The sequence below is a fragment of the Propithecus coquereli genome, unplaced genomic scaffold, assembly GCF_000956105.1.
Source record: "Propithecus coquereli isolate 6110/MARCELLA unplaced genomic scaffold, Pcoq_1.0 Scaffold49, whole genome shotgun sequence".
In the NCBI taxonomy this organism is placed as follows: domain Eukaryota; kingdom Metazoa; phylum Chordata; class Mammalia; order Primates; family Indriidae; genus Propithecus; species Propithecus coquereli.
In genome coordinates this window covers 3,000,016-3,019,790 of record NW_012150729.1, presented here as the reverse complement: position 1 = coordinate 3,019,790, position 19,775 = coordinate 3,000,016, and the positions used below count along the sequence as shown (strand labels likewise).

Genomic DNA, 19,775 nt, shown 5'->3' with positions numbered 1-19,775 from the left:
GCAGCCACCACACCAGACCCACTATGCACCTCTCTTAGGAGGAAATCATACTCATGTGGATTCACACTTGATTAGGCAGCTAGATGCAGAGCTTTATCCAGGAAAGCATGGTGACCGTCAGAGACTTCTGCTTCTCGAGCCTACTGCGTTAAGTACATAATGCACAGAATAACCAACCACATTGCTGCAAGACCATGGGATGAAGCAAGCTGATGAAAGAACTCCAGCCATCACGACAGCTCACATAGAAAATGAGGAATAAATCTCACCTAATTTTTATGACCACTTCTATTAAGTCCCTTTTTCAAGGGAAACAAAGTGGCTCAAAAAAATGTAAAGATTTCACATCTCTTGGGCCGTAGAGGTAAGGCCCCCAGTCCAAAAAGACGACTCCGTCCAGCTGGGCTCGGAGCTCTGGCAGCATTCACACGTCCTTTTTCTTCAGGCATTGATTGGGCAGAGGGGAGAGGTTTGCCAACATGAAAAGTGGTTTCCTCCATGGCAAGAGACATGCTACACTTCCTCACGACTCTTTGAAAAAAATATGTTTTTTCCTCTCTGTATTTAACCAGACAGATGCCACTTTTCACACATTTCTACTAGGCACAACTCCATCCAGGGGAAACAGGGAAATGTATTAAAAAGATAAGGCTGTGAACACAGGTCTAGAGAGGGGAATGTGTTTCGGAGCTCTGTAATGAGAACACCAAGTGTACCGCACGCCTCAGCTTGCTCCATAAATGAATTCACTTTAAATCACTAAATAGAAGAGGGAAGCATTTTTCTTCTTTCCCAAAATGGGAGCTGATGAGAGAGGAAACATCGAGGGCGAAGTGTACCAACAATTTTAAAAGACCATCTCCTACCTGCTCTCAAATGTAGCTAGGAAATCGAAATCATAAAGCAACATATTCCTTTCAGGCTGGGGTAGACGCTCTTCTATTTAAACTGCGTTATGTTCTGAGTACTATCTTTTATTGAACTGTAAACAAATGGAAATTTTGGTCTATATTTCTATACAATTTTTTTTTTTGTAAATTATTGACCATGCTTAACACAATGAAAAGGCTTATAATGAAAATAACTATATAAATGTTTCTGTATGAAATATGCAACAGACATTCCTTATGGTATCTGGTCCAGAAATGGTTAAATACTGCCTCACTCTGACTTTCAAAAAGAAATATGTGTAAAAAAAAAAAAGGAAAGAAAAATGTCCCCAAATTCCAAAACACCTCCAACCTGAAACAGTCGAAAATAATGTCTGTTTCAAGAAAGCACATCGGAGACATTGAGGAAATTTACTCATTGACACTGAAAGGTTAATGTTATTTTCCAGGCACATAGAGCCAAAAGTCATAGTTATCCCCATAGAGAGAAGGTGCCCCAAAGAACAGTAACCACTTCTATTTATTGAGTGTTCTCTATGAGCCTCTTTATGTGCATTCTCTCATTTACTCCTCACAAAATTTACCTATGAGTTTGGTCTTTTTGTGCACATTTTATAGAAAGAGAATTTTCCTTTTCAGTTACTCTAGTTTCATTCAGCAAGTAAATGAAGCATGCATTTTTGAGCACAGGTGTTGGGAGGACTTTCTAAAACTAAAGTTGGTACTGAGATGAGACTAATGTGTTTTAATGCTTTTTTGTTATCTACTATTTTCTAGTTCAGGCCTGCAGAACCTCATTTTACCTCTGACGGTAACAGCTTCTACAAGATCACCAGCAATGAAGAGGGTTACAAACACATTTGCCATTCCCAAATAGATAAAGACGTGAGTATTCTTATATATTTTATTTCAGGTTGACCTTTTTTTGAAACTAACTTGAAGTGGAAATCATTTGATAAAGTTGAGCAGTGTGTGCAAACAATCAGACTAATTCAGATTCCTCAGTGGTATATGTGGTAAGGTGGATTGGGCTGGGGAGTCCCAACAAGAAAGCCCAAGGTTATTTGAATTTCTGATATAAATGATTTAATCTTCCACTTAACTTTGATTAGAAGGAAAGTCTAATAAATCCCTTTTTTTAAAACCCCGTCAGGACTGCACATTTATCACAAAAGGAGCTTGGGAAGTCATCGGGATAGAAGCTCTTACCAGCAATTATCTGTGAGCATCCTAATAATCAACGGGATATAAACCTGCTTGTCATAATCATGCCCTCTTTGCCCAGAAGTAGGAAAAAATCTCCTACAAATGAAGAGTAGTCTCTTTGGAATGTGTTCAATACTTTTTTCTTTTTAACATACGGAAGCCTTAATGATTTTCACATATGCTTAGCAGATTTGATACCATGCCACCAAGCAGCTCTACCTCTTGCTCTTACCTGCTTTACATTACAAGAGCTGAAGCCTCTTTTACTTGAACGTCGTGGAACACTGAACTAGCAATCGGGCATTTTGTAAAATTTCAGCTGGCTCGGATTTTTTGAAAGACTTGGAAAGGCAATGTTATCTGTCCATGTCTCGGCCTTACTCTTTGGAAAATGGAAAGCTTTGCAGAAGCTGTCAACTGCCACAAATGAGTTAGTGGAAAAGACAGTGTTATTTTTCATTAGAATCTTAGGCACTTTTATGATCCTTTATTGGTCTCACCACAGAGGAATTCTGCCACTGCCCGACGTAGTTTTTGAAGACCCTCTTTAGAAGTGGCTCTGCCGCTCTCAGGAAGATGGGGCTCCTGCCATCTGGTAGCTTATGTTATAAGATAGAAAATACAGAAAACAGGATTGATAAGTGGGATGTTAATTTCAGGCTAGTTGTCCAGTTACATTTTTATTACAAAAGGCTTCTTTTGGATTTTTACTTGTCACTTTAATTAAGGAAGAACTCTCTGGTTTCGTATATTTCAGTCTGTTAAAAGAATGTATGATTTCTATTAATATATAGAAAAATCTCTTCTATGTAGAGATGATGGAGAAAAATGGCTTCTGGGGGAAGTGAGGGGCAGGGGAGCAATGACAGAAGACTATACGCTGTGTGCACACTGGGCTTCGTGTTGGAGTTCAGTGGCATGCACCCAACTTTTCAAGAAATCATAATTAATATATATTTCATTTGTTTTCCTTCTAGATACTACATTAGCAATGAATATAAAGGAATGCCAGGAGGAAGAAATCTTTATAAGTAAGAGCTCTGTCATGTTGTTGACTTGAGTCTTTTTAGCTGATAAACGATTTCTGGACTTTTTTTGTTTTTGTTTTTTTGCCTTGTCCTAACTAACATTAAACTGGAATTGCTCTTGAGCACTTTTATTCCTTCGTAAATCAATCTGCATGCCAACAAAAGAGAATGGTTTTATTAGATGTTTTGTGATACTTCCAAACAATGGGAGGTTTGAGGTTATTATTAATTCAATGTATGTATTCCACATTAAAAGAAAGCATTTTGAGGATTGCTTTGGCATTCTGCTATCTTTGAAACTAGAATGTGGCATTATTCAATTCCTTCCTTTCATTGATCCTTTCATCAAGCACTTAATTTCCACTGTTGGTTTTACAGAATCCAACTTAATGACTACACAAAAGTGACATGCCTTAGTTGTGAGCTGGATCCAGAAAGGTGTCAGTACTATGCTGTGTCATTTAGTAAGGAGGCAAAGTATTATCAGCTGCGCTGTTCAGGTGAGTCTGAGCTGCCTGGGAGGGGGCAGTAGTTGCTGTGACTTTCACGTCTGTCTATCTGAAGCAGCTCCCTCCTTGCCTTTTGAACTTGAGGAGCTCTTGAAATCACTTAAGTCCTCTTCTCTCCACTAGCATTTGAGTGGTGAGTTTAAACTACCTTTTCTTCCCCTCCTAACCGAAAGACTTGCATAGCTTACTTTAGACTGAACATACACATGCACACGTGCGCGCACACACACACACACACAAACACACACAACCCTATGTATAATAGGAGCACTTCCTCCTTAAATACACACATATTATGGGGTTTTAAATTATTATTTTATGCACTTGCCCCTTCAAATTAGACAATGTATGTGGCTGGTGCCTGTCACCCAACATGCCACTGCTCTGTCTTCTGTCACTATTATTTATTATGAATGAAGGACCCTGGGCAGGGAGAGGTAAAGTGACTTATGCAGATCACACAGCTAGTTATAGGCACAATAGGATTCAAACACAAGCCTCTGTCTCCCAAGCCCTTCCTTTGAAACACTGCCCTAGGTTACTTCTCAAAATGAGAGAAAGAATTTGGATATTCTAAAAAGAACTGCCAATAGCAAAAGAAAAAAAAAGGCTTTTAAAACCAGTTATCTGAATCTTTCTTCTTTATTGTTATGTTCCTTTACAGGTCTTTACTATGGCTGCTTTTAGGCATTGTTTTTTGGGCATGTGCTTTTGTACTAGGCACTGCGCTAAAAGCTTTATATTCATGATCTTGTTTAATCTTTAAGAAAGCTCTATAAAGTAGAGATTATTATCTTCATTTTACATGTGAGGAAATGGAAGCACAGATACGTTGTCCTAAGTCACACAGCAAGTAAGCCAGGATTCAAACCTAGGTCTGTATAGTGCCTGCACTGTGGTTCCAATCAAGTGTAGAAATTAATATTATCATCCAAATGTATCAAAATTAAATTGCTCACAAAATAGCTTTTCTATACATTACCTTCCACTCTGCAACTACCACAGTTGGGATAAATAGTGACGATATGGGCTTGTGAGAAAAACACTTTTGCATGCCAGAAAGGAATCGCTTATCCAAGTCAGGCACCGTGCAGATGTGCCGCCTGGCTCGGGACTCCGGAGCGGGAGCAGCAGGGGAAACCCGCCCCTCCCAGGAGGCCGGCTCCAGGGCTCCCGGGAGCGGGAGGGCAGGGCCTGAGCTACCCTGCGGTCATCTGGGATAGCACAGATTTAGAGGTGGGGAAGGATGGCAGCTGCACTTCACCTCGCTGAGGAGGAAATTGGGCTGAGAGACGAGAAGGTGCCCAAGGCACCAGCAGGGCAGAGGTCCACTTCCCACTTCATTCTACTAAGCCCTGTGCCTTCCCAGTAAAACTTCTTACACTCAAATTGTAATTATTTTAAGGAAAAAAAAAGGAAAAACAGCTAGCATTTCTTGAGCTTCTTATCCATAATGATATTAAGTATGTGTTCCATCAAAGTTAAATGGTAACAAATGATATTTTTGAAAAGACATATATGCTCGTTTTTTTAAAAATACTCATCTAAAACATATTTTTCCCTGATTATGTTAACAGGCCCTGGTCTGCCCCTCTATACCCTGCATCGCAGCTCAAATGATACAGGTATTTTTCTCATATTTTACCCTTTATATGCTTTTAGGAAGGTGCATATGAATAGTGCAAGTGCGTAGCATTGAGTGATTTTCCTTGGCTTTAGAGTGTCTTGACAATGTCTCGAATACAAGGCTTAGAACCTGAAGTGTGTATAGTCCCATCAGTGAATTTTGTGTTTGCTCATTACTGCATTGCAGAAGCCAAATTCATCACACTGTAATGAATTACTGCTGTCTCCTGTATTTGTTTAGAACTGAGAGTCCTGGAAGACAATTCGGCTTTGGATAAAATGCTGCAGGATATCCAAATGCCCTCAAAAACACTGGACTTTATTATTTTAAATGAAACAAGTAAGTTAAATTCCTCCTGGAATAGTACTTGTCATGAAAAAAACAAATAAAATATAACATATGTGATCATTTGATCTGAAAATATGCATTTTCTATTATATATAAATCTAATTAAGAAGGCTATTTTTCATGAACTATTCTGTCACATTCTTTTGTCTTAAAATACAGTACCATTCTACGTAAAATTTATTCTGTCAAGAGGAAAGGTATTTGGAGAAAAACGCTATTGCTAGTTTAGTTTTATCCCATTAGGAACTCTGGTATTTTACTAGTACGTACTAATTGTGCATTTAATTTAATGATATCCTAATATATTTTACCTTTAAACCAAAGAGATCAAAATTATCTGAGATGATTGTATAAAAAAACTAGTGTTGGCTATAAATTAGTTTTAGTCTCTGGACAGAAATCTTGAATTTTTCCTCCCATAGTTAATCTAGTCCCAGGCCTGGCAGCCTGATCACAGATTATATTCAGAGACCACTAAGAAAAACGGGTTTCTTCAACTAAAAAATCTCATGTCTTTCTTTGTTTGTTTTTATTTGTTTTTTCCACTAAGGGGGTAACAGCTTATACGGCAGGGAGGAATCCATTAGGATTTATTTATTTTAGATATATATTTTTTTTAATTTAGGAAAATAGAAAACATTCAACACATCTGATTTTAAATGTCAGGAAAAGCTCTGGCTGGAAAGAGTAGGGTACTTCTGAAGAACAGCTTAGAGCAGTGCCACTCAACAGATTGTGCATGTGAGTCACCTGGGACCTCGTTAACATGCACATTCTGACCCCGCAGGTCAGGGTGGGTCCTGGATTCCAAGGATGCAGTAAGCTTCTAGGTGGTGCCAGTGCTGTGGCCCTTGAGCCACACTTGAGTGGCAAGGGCTTAGAGTTTTCCAGAGCTAATGTTGAAAGCCTGGTGCAGAGGCCATTGAATACTGAGATGTGCCATCTATTTCAGTTGGTAAACAGTGGGGAGCTCTGAAGGTTTTAGGGTCAGGGAAGTCCCATGATAAGATGGATAACTTGATAGGGAGTCCCATTGGTTATAACCATTCAAACTGCAAAAAGAAGGGCGTGAAGGGAGTCAGGGAGAGGGGGAGCAGGGAAGGTGGGACTATGGGAGTAAAAGAAACCCCAAAGAAAAGAGTGTGCACCTTCAAAACAGTGCAACTACATTGCCTTCTGATCAACTAGTGCTAAGTCAAACAAAGCAGAGATCAAATGGTGGGTTTGGCATGTTCATTAAAAACATCATGGTCACCTGATATTTTGATATTCTATTGAAATTTTAATAGAGACAAATTTTTGTTCTTAACAAGCACATTTAATCAGAAGGCATAAGAATAATCAGCAAAATACAAATTGAAGGGAAATCTGTCTATTTATTTTACTCCTAAATCTTTCTTTTCTCTTTAAGTAAAACAATTGTAACAAATAAAAAACAATGTTTTTGTTTTTTAACAAATGTTAAAAATAATGTTAAATGTTAATGATAAATGTTAGGAAGAAATACCTCTAGAGATAAGGATTTTTTTTTTCTTTTGCCTACAATTTAAATCTACTGGAGCTGGAAATAATCTTATTAAAATGTGGGAAAACTCTCTTTTTTTAAGATTTATTAGTATAACTCATCTTTAATTTAGAAGCAAAGGAAACTGATTCATTATTTAGAGATGAATTTTATTAAACTGATGTTAAATCAAGCGCAGAGAATCAAACAGACCCGTGGAAGATCATACAGAATGTGCACAACAGTTTGCTCCATGTAAACCCGATTTCATTCTGTGAAACACAGAGCTGAAAATGGGAACTCAGCTCTGCGGTCTGGGATGGCGATAAGAATTACAAAAATGTTATTAAATCAGAATTTTAAAATAGAGTTGGGGCCAACTAAAAATCCTAAACAGCTTCAAGGAAATTCAAGAAGAGGAAAACATTTTGGAGGAAAACTTAGAACATAAGCCATAAACAAACTAGATAAGTAGATCAGATGCCAAAGAACAGAATCATAAAAACAAAACATTAGAAATCCTAAGATGCACTTTTATTTTACGAGGCACCAATGTATTTAATAGATGCATCAGAAACAACTTTATTGTTCTAACAATAACTAGTATTTCAACCTGAAAGAAGATGTTTTTATATTTTAAAAATATGCTGAATCCAAGCAGTTCGCTTTCTTTTTCTATTCTAATTTAGCATATTGTTAAATTCTAGACATGACTCATCACTGACAGAGATAAGGAACAAAATCTTGCACTAATAATTGTTCTTCACTCACTAATTAATCTTTCTGTTTGTTTAGAATTTTGGTATCAGATGATCTTGCCTCCGCATTTCGATAAATCTAAGAAATATCCTCTGCTATTTGAGGTGTAAGTATTCAAGATGAGGGAGTAATTTTGAAGTATTGGAGTCACATATTTTTTGCCCATTGCAGCTTATTGAAAATTAGGGCCAAAATGCATCCTTTCTCTCTTCCTGAATCACTATCTCCTATTTCCTCCTTCCATTCTGTAATCATAAACCCTAATCTGTGTTTTCTCACATCTTGATAGAGAAGGTTGATACTCCTCTTCTGTCATAATGGCATGTGGATTTTTTTTTTTTTGGTTCCTCTGAACGCCAAGGGAATTCCAAAGGAATTCTCAGGTCTGCATTTTCATCTTTACCCCCTGGACATTTTAACAAGCAAGAGATGGGTATTAACAGTCTTCGTAGTTCCCTACTTCCAGCTCCCATTGGCTGCCTCAAGTTTCTCTTCCTTTAGTTCCTGAAATTTTGCTGCCTGGTAATTTCTGTTCCCCTTTTTGGTGAAGAGAAGTGATAGAGGAGTGTGTTCATTACAATTGAAACTTCTTCAAGTCTTAGAAAAAGTTCTGAAATCACAAGTCTTTGAACAGTGGATGCGATCTCAGTGAACTGTAAACATGGAAGCTTTATGAAATATTTTTGACAATTATTAGGAATGCTCTATACTTTAATCCTTCTACAATTGCCCCGATCTCACCCATAATGCCACAATGTCATACTCCACCTGTCCTAGCTTGCATCATTTCCTTTATTAAAAACAAAATAAACCAACAAATGTGCTGGGTGCCTGCCATGTGCCAGGTACTTAGCATAATTTGCTTTATTTTATTCACACAACAAACCCGTGTGGTAACTTCTATTGGCCCATTATATGGAAGAGAAACTGAAGCTTACAAACATAATTTTTCTGTTGTTACTAGCAAAAAAAAAAAAAAGGAGGAGGGAGTGGACACAGACATTAGTATCACAACCACACATAACTTTGTTCCATTATATTCAAAGTTCCATAAAAACTAAGCATAAAAGCACAAAGAAAGGAAAAGACAGATATATTAAATTTCCAGATGTGCTATTTGATTTCATTAAGGCTAATTTTGACTTAATAAAGTCAAATTTCTTAGCGACACTAATTTGTTTTAGGTTTTAGCTCTAATACTAAAAAAGTATCCGTTAGAAAAGAGTGATATTTTTATCTTCTTTGACTTTCCACTAAGTAATGATTAGGTTCCACCCCGACCCTTCATTAAGAAAGGTAAGGAAAAAAAAGGTAAATTGAGCACCTGTTTTTGTTCAGTTATTTTTCTCCTTTTTTTGATGTCCAAATCTTTGTTTTCTATTTTTAAAAAATCTTGTTTAATCTTGGAGTTAGGTAACTTGATACATACCTAATATTAAGGCAAGCTTTTAATCTACCAGATTAAATATTGTTGAGAGGTCCCAAGGCATTTCACATGTTGTTAAAAAATGTTTACGTGCTCCCCAAAATGCATGAACTCATTCTCCTGCTGAAAGTTAGAATGTTGCCATATTTAGTTTAAAATTAAAATAAAGCAATATTTCCTTTAAAACTAAAGTTCTTTTGACTGCCCTAAGAAGAGGGAGGAAAGCATCAGCAAAGCCATGCAATCAGGACTTGTCCAATCCTGTGGGGGGTACAGTGAGCAAATGAGCTGGAGAGATGGGGTGGGGAGGGAATAGTTATCGGAGAAGGTCTGTGCCCCAGAGTCCTGTGGATGGTGCAAAGGCGACATAATTAAATGAAATGCCATGAGCTATAAGGTGCTTTTCTTTAATAATAACAAACAGAAATGAGAGGGCTTATGGAGATTGCACACACAGCTATGCGTAGGGTAGATTGTAAACTGTGAAGATTGCAGATACAAGGCCCTTAAACTTGTTATTAATAGTAAGTAGAATGCCAAACGACATACCTATTTTCCAATACAGTCTATTTCTTTCACCTTTGAAGTGTTAAATAATAGTGTTCATTCATACTTTGGTCCATTCCACAGTGATTTATGGGGTCTAAGTGTGAGCAAATTTGTACTAGGTATTGTGGGAAATGTAAAGCACATGATGCAGCAAAGTCGTTAAAAAAGTTACAACCTAGGAAATAAATTTGCAGTCTAGGAGTATTTGTAAGCTGACATGGAAAGATATATTCAAAGCTGCATTTAATGTCATCATCCTGATTTTTTCATAGCACAACTCCCCTATCCTGACTATTAGAGAAATTATTTCTTAGATTTCCAAGATTATATAATACTGTAAAAATGTTGGCCTGTGAAATGTATATTTGATAGCAATCTTCAAAGATAAAACTGATGCACATCTTTGAAGCAAACACCCAGCCATTACAGTCGAGGTGCTAAGTTTCAGAGGACCCATTCTGTACACCCCAGGGGCTGGCACAGTTTCAGGCTCATGATCCGGAAGCATGCACACTTCTTATCCTCAGGGAAGAGAAATGCAAGCACTCTTCTCTTCATTTGATTCAAGAAAACTATGAAAGCTAACAATTTGGGATTTTTTCATAGATATGCAGGCCCCTGTAGTCAAAAAGCAGATGCTGTCTTCAGACTCAACTGGGCCACTTACCTTGCAAGCACAGAAAACATTATAGTAGCTAGCTTTGACGGCAGAGGAAGTGGTTACCAAGGAGATAAGATCATGCACGCAATCAACAGAAGACTGGGAACATTTGAAGTTGAAGATCAAATCGAAGCAGCCAGGTGAGTGACTAGGAGATGAATTCAAAGGTTATCTGATTTTTTCCCCCTCGATTTATATTTTAAAGTTGTAAAGTATAAAAAAGAATATAAAGTGTCCTGGGATGAATTTGTAATCTCACATTTTTGTGGTAGGTTTTTTGTGAAGATATTATGTTTAGATAAAAATATATGACATTATAGATTTATATAAAGTTCAAAAAAAAAAAGCATTTCCTACATGCCTCTCTGTATGTGACTCTAGAAAGAAAGTTGGCATATGTGTTACAACCTTCTAAGAACAGAGACTTGAAATTCATCGAAAATGTGGACAAACTGAGGGATAAATGTACTCTGAGTAAATGTCTGACCAAACAAGCAAGCCGCCCATCCTTTACAGTCAGGGATAAGCAGGGGAGTTCAGCGTACATTTACGTTGTAGGGGTGACAACTATGAGGTCCTTGGAGTGCCTCCTACAGTCTGGATGGGGGCGACTCTCCTATTTTGGGAAAATTGTCACATTTACAAGGGCTTCGTTAAGTATGGAATCACATCTCATTCTTGTGCTCTCCACTTATGGGACTATAAATAGACGTGATCTGGCTTAAGACAGATTTTAATCATGAATAGTGATTACCCTGTAATGTGCACAGAATGTGGAAAGTGTTTTACCTGCAGGCATTATCACCGAAGCCCTGGGAGGTGGGCTTTCCTACCCCGTATTAGAGGTATGGAAATGTAGGCTCTTAGGTTAGGTAATTTGCGAAGGTGAATCAGGGTTGGAATCCAGTTTCGTTCTGATGCTTAACTGTAATTAATTTCAAGTGGTAAATGGGAAATGTAATTTTGAGTTTCTATAACCAAGTGCAGGGATGTCTGCAGAACCGTGATAGTGGGATGGTGGGGTGGTTTAAAATAATGTTGTGAAACCATAGATCAGAAAATGCAGAAAGATCCATGAATTATTAAATAGATGGAAAAATGCAAGAAAAAAGAAAAGCAATAACTAAAAAGGAGACAATTTGTTAATTATCCCTGGGTGGATGAAATTCTCTTGTACCAAAGTAGGTGATTAGCTATTTTCTTTAAGAACTAAAAATAGAGATTTAGATTAGACAAAGGATAAATTTGTTCAGGAGTGAGGATTTGGTATTTTAAAAATAAATTTTTTTCTATCAAGACTGGTCCTCTGTGAGAGAGGGCATAGTTTCCAAGGCCTCCCGTATCTAACCAAAGAAAGCCCTAAAATTACAGAATTGAGTACCCACAATATACAAACCTGATTTAAAAAGTAATGAGATGTAGTGTAATTATACAATGGAACATAATTTTAAAACTAAAAAGAACTATGTGCAACATGGATGAATCTTAAAAACCATACCATTGAATGAAAGAAACCAGACACAAAAGTGTATATCCTACATGGTCCAATTTATATGAAGAACAAAACCAGGCACAAATTCAGGTGATACTTTTGTGGAATCAAATAATTAAAAACATTTTATTTTGTCCCTTTGCAAAGAGGAAAATGGCCTAGAGGCTTGTGATAGTATGCACAGGTTGTGGTTTCAAGGATACTTTTACACTTTGTAAAAGTTTATCATTGTACGTTAACAATTGGAAGCACATTTCTGTATGTATGCATTCTTCAATTTTAAAAAGTGTACGTGGAGAAGATAATGAGTTGAAAACTATTTTTCATTTTTTCTAATACCGTTTAACTCAGAGCAGCCTGGGACATATATCACCAATTAAAAACACAGAGATTCTCAGAGTCACAGACAGGTCAATACTAGGGCCGCCTAAGCCCCCACAAAGAGTCTCATCTGCCAGATTTTTTTAAGTAAAAAATTTCCTTTTGATGTAAGGCTATGATTAAGAAATAGGTGCATAAAACATTTTTCTCATTTCTTTACCTGGATTCCAATTCTGAACACAGCTTAGTTAGAAAAAGACTTCTTAATCCGTCAAGGAAAAATTGCTTTCTATTTAATGGTGCTGAGCTAACTAATCAACACCCAGCATAAGAAGGGATTTATTTGGAGAATGGTGTTTAAGTTCTCAGGTAGGGGGCCCAGAGACATCTCTAAGCCCTACTCAGATATTCTTCATGCCCTTATCTCTCTCCATTGCAGGGGCACATTCTCTCAAACTGAAAAACATCTGGAGAGATTTAAATTCAATTATATAAAGAAAAGTGCATTTGGGCTGCAAATTTTTATATAAAGCTGTGAAAAAAAAAAAAAAAAACTGCCAGCATTTGTTTTCTGTGAATCATACACACACACACAATTTTTATGGACTCCAACAAAAGTAAACCTTGTTCATCTGGATCTTAAGTTAAAATGATAGATATTTATCTCAGGTGTTTATTTGACTGCTGGCAGTAATTCATCTTAGTTTCTAATAGAATGAAATAGAGAACAAATGGCCGGGTTTCATATTTGTGCAGTGTCTTAGCTTTCTATACACAGTGCAATACTGATTTGTGGACTTCTATGTGTTTTAGACAATTTTCAAATATGGGATTTGTGGACAACAAACGAGTTGCAATTTGGGGCTGGGTGAGTAGTTGTTTGACTGATGAATCTGTATGCATTCCTTAGTGACTATAACCCAGAGCAGGTTAATTTATGTTTTGTATGTAAATATTTGGAGGAAAATCATGTCTATCAAGTTTAGATCCCTGGGCAATAACCCTGTAGAGTCTCCACTGAGCCAGGCTTTAAACACCTCTGTTTATTAAGATGAGGCAAGTTCCTGAGGAAAGCAGAGCAAGAGTGGAGGAAGGAAAGAGGGAGGGAGGGACTGAGGAGGAGAGGCCGGGGAGGGAGGGAGGGAGACTTTTTTTCATGAGTCAGTCAGTAAAGATTTTGTGTTTATTGTTTTTTGTTTTTTTCTTTAATTAGTGCTACCCAGTCACCAAGGTCAACAAATTTTCCACGCTTTTCCCCTTACATTTTACCAAGAAAAGGGATCAGGCCTCTGAAAGTGTAGTCTTCAGATACTGTCCAATTAAGGCCAATTTAAGCCTCCTATACCATGCTTTCTATCTCTGAAGAGGCACAGTATATAAAGATGTGAGAAATGTGGAAACTGCGACTCGCTTACCATATGTCCTTATTCTTTTACCTCCATAAAAATAACTGTTTCCATTCCTTAGTCATATGGAGGGTACGTAACCTCAATGGTCCTGGGATCGGGAAGTGGCGTGTTCAAGTGTGGAATAGCCGTGGCACCTGTGTCCCGGTGGGAATACTATGGTATGTAATTGCTGTCAGGTATGAAGAAATACAGAATGTTGACCTTAAAAATGCTAGTAACAGAACCATTCCTTTCTGAGTTTCAGTGTTTCTACAGTGAATAATAGGCTGATTCATCTTAGAGGTTCTTTTTGGATACCTATAATAAGACGATCTCATTTATTCTGCTATTGTGCAAGGCTGGGTGGTATTATATTTTATCACAGGTTTAGTTTCTTATCAACAAATTCTGTTTTCCAAATTTCAAAATAGCCCCAATGCTACATTTCTGCCGATAAATCCTTCCTTATCTTTACTCTGATTTGGAGGCTTCCCATATTAGCAGAATAAGAGCAGTGGGTATCTCTTTCCCTTTAGTTACATGTCAAATATAAGTAGGGGTTTGGGTGGGAAGAGGAGAATAGGGACAGTAGAATTCCCAGGTTTGTTTTTTTTTTTCCCTCACTCTCTCTTAGAGTAGGTGAAAGCTACGCCAGAATATGCTCTTCGTCGTCAAGAAAATATTACCCCTATAAGGCATCATACACCTCTAAGGCTATAATTCCTAAGGGGGAGGGAGTGAGCAGTGGAAGACTAGGCAGAAGGGAAGAGTCGGATGTGGGGAGGAGATGAATGACTTTCCTGCACCTCTTCTGACCCGTCTCAAGTCCTCTGTGTAGTGTAAGGATAGAATCACTGATGATGCATAAGCTCATTAAATATTTTATATCCTGATGTGTGGTAGTACCCATTCTGTGGAAAGCCCTCTTTAACAGTCTCTCCCAGTCAAGAAAAGCCAATGTAAAAAATTCATTGCTGCCTGTTAAAAAAAATTAGAGGGCATAGTTATCATTTGTTCTACATACAATGGATTTTGTTTCCACATAATATTTTTCTGTTTGATGTTAATTGTTCTGTTGGATGGCTTGTTTTTGGAGACCTCTGGTGGTCAATAAAATAATAAAAACAATCATTGTGAGTTTAAAAAATATAAAAATGTGTAATGATAAGAAGAGAACTTCATTAAATATATATAGATCAACCTAATACATAGTTTTCTAGAGCTCGTATATATGTATAAATTTGAACAATTTCACTCAAAAATAGGATAAAAGGAACTCACAATGGTATTTCAAGGCATATTTCTAAAAGTTTACAACAATTGCATTATATAGTTATGTGTAATTTTTTTAAATGTCATTTTTAAAATTTTAGATCTTCTTACCCATGTAAACATGGTTAGCATAAATAAGAAAGGGGCATTGTGTTGTAAGACAAGCAGAATTGAAGTCTGCAGCTATTTGGGGAAAAGTTTACTTTGCTTTTAAAGGCCATTTTCCCCCCATCAAATGTACCACCTAAGTTATTAATAGTTAAATGTTAAAGTTTAAAAAGATATGAGCATATTATGAAGATTTTATATTTTAAAGTATTCTTTAAATATTACATTTTTGTATTAGTATCCTCTAAATATATAAAGTTACATATAGTCTGTATTGGTTTTAATCAAAATAATAAAATATCACTGTTAACTCATTTTGGAGGAAAATACTTTGATCTTCATAGAAATAGCATGAAGAATACATGTGGAACAACACTCCTCAGTGTAGTTTTTAATTTTTTACACTAGTCATTAAAAAACATTAGAATGTTGAATTTAGATAATCTATCCATTTACAGAATTAATGAAATCAATATTGAAACACCTGTACAATTACAGTGAAATTCAAGCCATTAACCTACATAGCACAATGGCAATATAATATTCTTATATTTATTTACTGTAATCTGTTCAGATAAGGGGGCAACTTTCAAAACAGTTATGTCAGAATTCTTAGGTTATATTGGAATTTGACCACAAATTTTCTCACTGATATTCTAGAGCATATATATACAATGTATGATTTAATTTTTTTAATTGGGCAAAAATATGTTTAACTATCTAAAATAACCAAACCAATTATGCAACCTGTTTTTTTCCACCATATTTATAGATAAAAGAGCTTATGTCATTTCAACAGACTGATATTAATGTAATCTGTTTCACAATGCTCAACTGTTATAACACAAAAATTGAAGTCTCTCCACAAAGTGAGAGAAAACAAATGTTTAAATTGCATTATGATGGAGTAGCCGAGCCAATATGGGGACATACAGAAAATAAATGATCACTGAATTCTTTCTTTTCATTATAGTGAATCCCAACCTGCCAAAAAAATAAAATATGACTAAGTAAACAACTAGTCATTGAACATTGGTAGGGGTTTCCGAAAGGAAATGGATTATTATAAACTAGGGCATATACCTCTGTCAGAACCAAAAAAATATGGACAATTGAGGCATTAAGTGACTTCCTAATTAAAATGCTTTGAGAAGGTCACATGATAACATAAAGACTCTTTACCTCTTAGCACTTCATATTTGACTTTTCTGCAGGTGGATTGCTGATTGGATTTTAGATCATCTATTTTGATCTCCCTCTGTGTCCATCGTGAGGGCTGAGTGGGAATGGCTTAGGGCCGAGTACGGAAAGGTACAGGTCTGAGTGGGGCTCTGGGAATTAGCATCTCTGGCAACATTAGCAAGCCAAATAAAAATTACCTGGAGGAGACACTTCTGAGGGTAACACCATATTTCTATACATAAGTGAAGACATACGAAAACATGTAAAGTAGCCCAATAAAAGGAAGAGAAGTTATTGTGTGAATTAAGCTTTTTTCTCTTTTCCATCACAGATTCAGTGTACACAGAACGTTACATGGGTCTCCCAACTCCAGAAGACAACCTTGGCCATTACAAGGTAAGAGATGAGGAATCATACCCATTTTATAACCTATTTATAAGTGGTTTAAGAACCTTTTTAAGTGTATCTATTCTAGAAAATATATTTCTTTATTTCCAACAAAATTCTTGTTAAAAAGAAATAACACAGGTGGTTTAGAGATACTCCAATAGCTTCCCCTACTATATTCTGCATAATTACAGTCTTTATCGTATGCTATATAGGTCACAATATGCATTCATTTGGAAATACAAAGCAACATCAGATAATTACTTTAATTATAAAAATTTCAGTTTAGAAAACGTCAAATTCAACATATTCCTTTAGAGCCCAGAAGACTCCGTCAACCTTTAGCTATATATTAAAATTTCTTATGATATTATCGTAAGATTTATAGACAAGCCTCTAATTTTCTTACTTTTGGCCAAATTTGCAGAGTTTTTTCATGCAAGATTTGAATAAAGCAGGTAAGGGATAGGAACAGTTGGGCAGTACCCTGAAAAGCCCTGAACCCAAATTACTGAATAGCATCCAGCAGGCTGGTTGTCTGATAGGAGAACTGGTGGGCAGGTTGCTCTGCAGATGTCCTATAGCATTAAAAATAGGATGTGGGCGGATCTGTCCTTGACACCCCCCATGTGCTGGCGTGGATGCCATGGCAAAGCCAGAGCGTTTTCTTTCATGCCACACTGATGCAGCCAGAAGTGCTGGCATAAGTACTAGGGACTCTTCTAGCACGTTGATCCTTCCAAAACTTTCCTGATTCTGTTTGTCATGTTAGTTAAACAAACAAACAAAATCCCTAAAACTTACAGCTGACAAGGTAAATCATCTCTGATGTTTACGTTCTCCAAAGGATGTTCAAAATTCTTCCCAGGACAATGAATTAACGAGAAAGAAAAACAGCGAGAATAATTTAAGAACATAATTTCTCCACATCTGTGTCGTGACTTCATATTAATACATTGCTCTGAGCAAGATTTGTGCATTTTTGTAAGATGTCATCATTGTTACTATGGATTCTGAAGCCATCTGATCAAAACACAGTAAAACTCAAAGTTTCTAGTTTGACCTGTTACTTTCTGCTTACTTAGCAAGGGGTGTGCGTGGGAGTGTGTGTGTGCGTGCGCGGGGAGTGGCGGTGGTAAGGTGTTTGTGTTAGTGCCTGCATGTGTGTCTTCATCTCTGTTTTTCAGTCAAGATAGAAGAATAACAATATGCAAAGTGAGATGCACGAGTCATCTTCCTCTACAAAACAGTCCCACGATCAGGTTTTCTCCATGTCTGCTGAAGTTTGCATCTGATACGCTGGACTCGGTTCTCCCACTCTTTCTCCTCCACATCCCGTAAGCTGCTGTAGACGCCCTTGCCCGCCTCATAACTGTGTTGCCGCTGTCACATGACCTATCTCCTTTTATAACAGTAACCCAATTTGTCTCCCCGTAGCTTGTCTTCCCACCCTCCGGTCTCCCGCACACAAAGCTAGATGAACCACCATCCACAACCCTTTCCCAGTCCTTTCCTGTATGCTCAACTAAGTCCCATCCTCACTCTTCAGCCAGGTGTTCGGCACGCTTCTTGCAGTGGCACAGCTTGTCTGGCATGCTCACTGTTCTCGGAATGTTCCTGCAGCTTTCCGTTTTGCGCCTTTGCCCTCTGCTCCTTGTGCCTGGAGTGTCATTTCCCCTCCGTCTCCAACCTATTAGGAATCCTGCACGGCCCTCCACTGCAGTAGCATCACCTGAGTCCCGTATTTTCCTCGTACATCGCTTAATCCTCGTTTGATTCTGTCTTGAACTAGTGGTTATCTCGTACTGGATTTTCCCCTCTGTAGTACTGTTAGCTATTCAAGGCTTTCCTCAACATCATATTCTTTGGATTTCCCTGTATGAGGTATAGACCTTAAATCCTTTCTTAATTTAAAAACTTTTTGAAGGGAAACATTGCTATACAAGTTGTATTTCTTCATCACTGCTCTCATTTTGCAGCTTGAATGTTCTTGATAATGACCCAACTAGAATACTTAAATTCGATTGCCAAAGGGTTTTCTCAGATACCCTAATCCCTGACTTTGGCACGTGGTGGATGATGAGTCAAAAGTTCATCTAGAAAATCCCATTCAAAAAAGTCTTTTGAACCTTCTTAGAAGCACAGGGTCAAGTCCAAACCCTGACATCTGCTTTCTCAAAGAACATCAGCCAACAGGATATTTCCTCTTCAACTTGCCCTCCCTCTATAATCATATGGGATAATTCACTTTAATCTGCCATTTCAACCTGCATCTTTCCTATCACCTCCGCTTTCCCACACAGATCCCCTCTTCTCCAGCTCTGCCCCCCACTGCGGTGGCCATTTTCATCTCTCCCCTTAGGTGTTCGCTGCATGAGGTAGTCATGTAAATAGAAGTCACTTCCTACTGCCAATGGCAACACACGCACACTGGGTGCACAAAGTCACTCTTTCACTTCACTGCACAGATGGCACCCGAGGACTGTTTAATCCTTCCACGCCAGGAGTCGGGTTTTCTTGGCACGAAATTCATTGCTGGCAATGGACACATTAAAACTGCCAGTACCGGGGAGCTAAAGGTTCCCAATGTGTTACTCAGAGGAATTATTTGGGAGGGTGATAGTTAAGGTGGGCAGGATAAAAGTGAGGCAAAGGCATTTACGGAATTGTCTCCACCTTGGTAAGTTGCTTCCTCTGAAACGTGGAGAACTGAATCTATGTGGAGAACTGAATCTAAGTGCCTATTTTTGGTGCACAGCAGGCTTTAGAATAAAGCTGCCCTCCTTTGTTTTTTAAATGAGCCTGTGCTTTTGTCTCTGGCAAGAATACATTCGAAGATTCTATTTTTCCTCCCAGGCCCCAGCTGCCCCCCTGGACCCCATCTTTTACTTCTCTTTCCCAGGTTGTTTTTCTTCTCTCTCTTTCTCTCTCTCTCTCTCTCCCTTCCTCCTTCCCTGCAGCTCTCCCTCCCATCCCTTTTGAAAAGACAAAGAAGACAATTCCTTAGAGGCTTTCACCACCCTGTGCATTTCGGTGGGTCAGAAAGAAATAGTTTAAAAACGATTTATATTTAGTCTGGATCAGTGACTCTTTTCAGTACACTGAAGATCAGGAATGC

The 19,775-nt window shown here is 37.7% G+C and overlaps 1 protein-coding gene across 1 annotated transcript in view; it reads left to right on the top strand.

Annotated features, from left to right (window-relative positions):
• The window catches only part of DPP4 (dipeptidyl-peptidase 4), a 79,972-nt gene that overhangs the window by 49,738 nt on the left and 10,459 nt on the right, over positions 1-19,775 (top strand). The window contains exons 13-23 of the mRNA XM_012655850.1: positions 1,668-1,775; positions 2,044-2,111; positions 3,074-3,127; positions 3,503-3,624; positions 5,211-5,258; positions 5,501-5,599; positions 7,908-7,977; positions 10,453-10,647; positions 13,134-13,188; positions 13,788-13,887; positions 16,602-16,666. Of these exons, the coding sequence (XP_012511304.1) occupies positions 1,668-1,775; positions 2,044-2,111; positions 3,074-3,127; positions 3,503-3,624; positions 5,211-5,258; positions 5,501-5,599; positions 7,908-7,977; positions 10,453-10,647; positions 13,134-13,188; positions 13,788-13,887; positions 16,602-16,666 (984 nt within the window). The remainder of the gene's footprint in view (positions 1-1,667; positions 1,776-2,043; positions 2,112-3,073; positions 3,128-3,502; positions 3,625-5,210; positions 5,259-5,500; positions 5,600-7,907; positions 7,978-10,452; positions 10,648-13,133; positions 13,189-13,787; positions 13,888-16,601; positions 16,667-19,775) is intronic.